Genomic DNA, 5608 nt, shown 5'->3' on the forward strand with positions numbered 1-5608 from the left:
CCGGGGGAGGGCCCTCTTTGTGGCTGCAGTTGGCAAGATGGCGCCGGTGGGGGTGGAGAAGAAGCTGCTGCTGGGTCCCAACGGGCCCGCGGTGGCGGCCGCCGGCGACCTGACCAGTGAGGAGGAGGAAGGCCAGAGCCTATGGTGAGGTCGCGGGCGGTCGGGCCGGGCCGGGGAGGCTGCGGCCTCTGGGCCGGACCGTAGGACACACTGAGGGGCCGTCGCGAGCCGGGCCATCCCAGTCTGGCCTGGGGCTGACCACTCTCACCATTGTCGCCGCAGGTCCTCCATTCTGAGCGAAGTGTCCACCCGTGCCAGGTCGAAGCTGCCGTCCGGCAAGAACATCCTGGTCTTCGGTGAGCATCGGCAGCGGGGCGTTGCCCCAGGGCGCTGGGGTGGGCGAGACGGGCGCCCCTCCCACAGGTCCCCGCCTTCCCCTTGCCAGCCGCCTGCCCGCAGCCTGGCGGGAAAGGGACCGTCGGCCCTGGCCGGGCAGCTGGAGTGTGGCCAAACCTCCCGCGCCCAAGGGTAGGATGCTGCCGTCTTTAGAGAGCCTAGTGGTGCTCTGGGGTTGTCGGCACATTGTTTCAGTCACTTGGCCTTCTATGCCTCCATAGCCTCGACGGTTACCAAATTGAGATCGTGAAGAGGGGAGCTAGTAAATGAGGTTAGGTGGAAAAGGTGGGAGAACTAGGTGACCTGGGCTTGGAGCTGTGGGGAAATGGCCACGGGAGCCTTCTTTGAGCCTCATAGTCCGAGGTTTTAGGGACTTTGCAGAGGACAGAGAGTCAGCACTGGGGACGTTTCCAGCATTGCTCCAGCCCTCACTGCTAGGTTACCTGAGTCAGGTCTCTTAATCCCTCTGGCCTCACTCTCCTCAAGTGAGGGAGTTTGGGTACATTGACACAGCAAGTCCATTTGTTGCTTGGGACCTGTGGGCTGGGCACTGGCTCAGCATAGACGTCTCTTAAACACTATACAAGAATCTCAGTCCGGTGGAAGACAGATCCATGCCGATTATTGTGGAAGCATCACACAGCTTGGAGCTGTTGAAGGAGGATGATTTGGGGGTTGAGTATTTTGCAGGAAAGTGTCAGTATGCAGGGACACAGATGACAAGAGGGTGTGGGGTTTGGAAACTGCTCGAAGCGCCTTGTGGTTGGTGGCTGCTAAGGTAAGTTGGGGGCAGATCGTGGGAAGGCTGAAGAGTTAGTGCTGTTTCCTGAAGTTCTCTGATTCTCAAAGTCCTGTTATCTCACCTCCATCCCCCAATTCTCATGGGAATCGCTGCCTTGGTAGTTTTCCTACTGTTACTGACGAGAATGTGTGACCTTCCTCAGGAAATGACTGTGGTCGGTAATACTGGACCCTTAGAGCTCTATCTTCAAGAAGTGGGGGATCAAGATAACCAGATTTGAGTTTTAGAAAGAACACTGCCTGCAGAGGGACAGTAGCTCAAAATGAGCAGGTACTGAAGTCAGACTGATAGGTACTCACCATGGTCTGTATGCAGAGGGCCTGAATAAGGTAGAGGCATTGGAGACCCAGAGGAGGTCTTTGATCTGTGTACTGACTGCCTTTCAATTCTCATGTTCTGTAATTCCATATTATTAAATGCCAGAAGTGCCTAGTAATGTTTGGCGATGGTTCTCCTTGATGTTTAAGGATCTGGGGAGGGGGTGTTGTTTGGGTGGAGGGAGATGAAGAAGTGCTTATTAATTAACTGAGATTGTACTAAAGAGTTTTGCTAGGTCTGTAATTATTTTTGTCAGTTTCTTAGTCTTCAGAATGCTTGTGAAGGAGATGTACTAAAATCAAAAGTGAATAACTTCCATTCTTCACCATTGTGAAGTAGGTTCAGACTTTTTTTAGTTTACAGTATGTGGACTTTTAGGTTAATTATATCATAAAAGATTTCTTGTTTTTCTTGTGGTGAAAGTTTATCTTGTGAGAAACTAACCCTACCTTTTACTTTCACTTTTCCAAATGTATGTCTTATAAATCATAGATAGGGCCTGTGGACCTGCCTCATTATTTCCCTTGTGAAGTAAGGATAACGCAGTAGAATGTCATTTTAGATTTTGGAATTTGCTGCCTTTACCACCCTCTCCTCCCCACCCTCTCAACCACTCTTCCAGCAAAGTCCTTTGTTTATGAAAGCAGGTGAGACCTCAACAGCAGACTTTGCATGAAATTCTTAGTTGTTCCATGTCATGTGAGTGTCATGCCTCCCCATCCTTGCCCAGAATAAACAGTACACCTTTTTGTCTTGCAAACATCCTTTGTAGGTGAAGATGGTTCTGGTAAAACAACCCTCATGACTAAACTACAAGGAGCTGAGCATGGCAAAAAAGGAAGAGGCCTAGAATATCTCTACCTCAGCGTCCATGATGAGGACCGAGATGGTGAGTGAAGCGTCAGTCCCATGGTAAGGGGGTGTATGCAGGACTCTGACTGCTTCCTTGGGTGCAGTTCTTGCAACATGGCCAGACATTCTCAGTTTTCTGTTTGGTTCTCAGAGAGGTAATCACAGAGAATAGATGAAGTATATGTCTTTTGCAGGACTTAACCCACTTTCCTTTATAGAGTATGTTAGCAAAACTGGAGAATGGGACACTTAGCTGTTGCTCTGGCTAGCCTGCTCTTAAAAAGAGATACTGAAGGTAAATTTTCACTTACCCATAAAGGTGGTAAGAAAGATTTTTTAAAGCTTTGGAGTTTTGAATGAGAGAAATGCTTGACTGTCCTAGGGACCATTGTTACTCTGCCTGCTTCTAGTAGAGAATCTGAAGTTGGTGTGGTTTAGAGTGTAACAATTTAACGTATGTTCATAGGAGAGTTTCCTGAGTCTTTTTGTGACAGTTTAGAAATGGTAATTTCTGCCGAATTTGATGACTCCTGCCGTAATCACAGCTACTCAGGAGGCTGAGGTGGGAGGATCACTTGAGGCCAGGAGTTGGGGGCTGCAGTGAGTTATGTCCATATCAATCCACTCAAGCCTGGGTGACAGAGTGAGACCATCTCTCTTTTTTAAAAAAGAAAGAATGAAAGAAATGCTCATTTTCTGTGTTTCTTCTGGTAGAGGAATAGATTCTCAGAGGTGCGAATGTTCTTTAATTCCTCATCTTTAAAATGTGAGTAGTAATAGTTTCTGCTTAGAATGATTAAAAGCACATGATAAACACTCTTACAAGGATTACATATAATTTAAAAATTTTTTCTTGTAATTGTGAGTTGGAGTAATGGTTTTGGGTTACAACTGCTCAGTAGTGCCTCCTTTATAATCTTTTGATTTTACGTTAGATCATTTTTCTTTTTTTTTTTTTGAGACAGGGTTTTACTCTCTCACCCAGGCTGGAGTGCAGTGGCTCAGTCTTGGCTCATTGCAACCTCTGCCTCCCAGCCTCAGGTCATCCTTCCACTTCAGCCTCCTCAGTAGCTGGGACTATAGGTGTGTGCCACCACATCCGGCTAATTTTTGTAATTTTTGTACAGATGGGATTTCACTATGTTGTTCAGGCTGGTCTTGAACTCCTGAGCTCAAGCAGTCCGCTCGCCTCAGCCTCTCAAAGTGCTGGGATTACAGGCAAGAACCACTGCGCCCAGCCTATGTTAGATCTTTTCAGTGACTCGAAAATAAATAATCATTGGTACCTAGGTTGGTTGGTTGGTTTTTTTGGTAGGAAAGTTATCTGTACCTAAAGATAAAGTGTAGTCACTAAATTACTTTCTTTAGGATGGGCACGGTGGCTCATGTCTATAATCCTAGCACTTTGGGAGTTTGAGGCGGGTGGATCACTTGGGGTCAGGAGTTCAAGACCAGGCTGGTCAACTTGGTGAAACCCCATCTCTACTAAAAATACAAAACATTAGCCAGGCGTGGTGGTACATGCCTGTAGCCCCAGCTACTCTGGAGGCTGAGGCATGAAAATTTCTTGAACCCAGGAGGTGGAGGTTGCAGTGAGCCGAGATTGCACCACTGCACTCCAGCCTGGGTGATAAAGTGAGACTCCATCTCAAAAAAAAAAAAAATTACGTTCTTTATATTTGCCTTTACTCATTTAAACAGTAGAGATTACAGTGTATGGGCAATTATATGACGAGGGCTGATCCTACCACCTAGTCCCCCATTTCCTTATTGCTAAAATGACAAAGTTGAACCAAGGTCCTTTCCAGCACCGTGATTCTACCATCTCCAAGAGCTGTTCAGTAGAGGGCATGGGTGACTGGGCGCAGTGGCTCACGCCTGTAATCTGAGCGCTTGGGAGGCTGAGGCAGGCGGATCACCTGAGGTCCATTCAAGACCAGCCTGGCCAACATGGTGAAACCCCATTTCTACTAAAAATACAAAAATTAGCCAGGCATGGTGGCACACGCTTGTAATCCCAGCTACCCAGGAGGCTGAGGCAGGCAAATCGCTTGAACCTGGTAGGCGGAGGTTGCAGTGAGCTGAGATTGTGCCACTGCACTCGAACCTGGGCAACAGAGTGAGACTCCGTCTCAAAAAAAACAAAAAAGTTGAGGCTATGGGTAGAGTCTCTTGTGTAAGGACAGAGGCATTTGGGTACCCATCTAAGCCCACTGGAGTCTGTACATACAGGGCTGCTAAGCCTGGCCAGAGGATCTCGCATGTGTTCAGTCTTTTGCTTCCTGTCTTTTTTGGACAGTGTGGTTGCTGTGGAAAGAGCTGTGGCTTTGGAGCCAGACAGAACTGGTTCAGAATGCCATGCCTGTAGCCAGTAGTTGTGTGGCTTTGGGTAACTGACTTAACCACTCTGTACTTGAGTTTCCTCATTTGTAGAATGGGCTAATGGTGCCTATACAAATGAGACAGGGTATATCAGGTATAACAGTGCTTGAGACATGGTGATAACTCTAGTACCCTCTTGTTTCTTTTGAAAGTGTAAAACATGATGTAGATAATCTATGAATCTCTATAGCCTCTTCTGTTTCAAGATGCCATAAGCATATTTCATGCCAGAGCATCGTGCTGACCACATTTATTTGCCTTTAAGTGTATTTTAACTTCTATACAGATTTTTTTAAGGTACCTTAAAAACTTCTTGGTCTCTGCATTTATTGGATTTTTTTAGGCCACCCACTTGCAAGTTCCTGTTAGATGGAAGAATTGCCCTTATCTGTTGTTAATTATACATTTTCCAGCCCTAGTCTTTTTTATTGTGTGGTGTGATTGAGTTATAAATATACACTTCACAGGCAGTTACCCAGGTAGAGAAAATAGTCTCTGGCTTGTACCTAGTTTGTGGTAGAATGTGACATGTCAAAGGACCCCTGCCTCCAGGTTTGCGGGCATCTGTTTAATGCTACACATGGTGTGATCTCCAAGCACATGGGTGAGTTACGTGTAGTGGGCAGTGGGGAGAGAGGCTGAAAAAAGGAACCATGCCTGTGGATGGGTAGGCATTAAAACCCACAGACTTTGGGTACAGAGCAGTATTTTTGAAGACATTCACAGAACCCAAACTAAAGCCGCTAAAATAGAGTTTGAAAGTATGGCTAGATTGGCCGGGCGCGGTGGCTCAAGCCTGTAATCCCAGCACTTTGGGAGGCCGAGACGGGCGGATCACGAGGTCAGGAGATCGAGACC

General features: G+C 47.1%; 1 protein-coding gene across 2 annotated transcripts in view; it reads left to right on the forward strand.

The window, feature by feature from the left end:
* The first annotated feature begins 6 nt into the window (after positions 1–6).
* DYNC1LI2 (dynein, cytoplasmic 1, light intermediate chain 2) overlaps positions 7–5608 on the forward strand; it is a 32046-nt gene continuing 26444 nt past the window's right edge. Inside the window, exons 1-3 of one of the 2 annotated variants that reach the window (XM_011932098.1) lie at positions 7–144; positions 283–356; positions 2289–2405. In XM_011932098.1, coding sequence (XP_011787488.1) covers positions 38–144; positions 283–356; positions 2289–2405 — 298 coding nt within the window. In that variant the 5' untranslated portion in view covers positions 7–37. The remainder of the gene's footprint in view (positions 145–282; positions 357–2288; positions 2406–5608) is intronic. The other variant, XM_011932099.1, reaches the window with a different exon arrangement.

The sequence above is a fragment of the Colobus angolensis genome, unplaced genomic scaffold (genome assembly GCF_000951035.1).
Source record: "Colobus angolensis palliatus isolate OR3802 unplaced genomic scaffold, Cang.pa_1.0 Scaffold93, whole genome shotgun sequence".
Lineage (NCBI taxonomy): Eukaryota > Metazoa > Chordata > Mammalia > Primates > Cercopithecidae > Colobus > Colobus angolensis.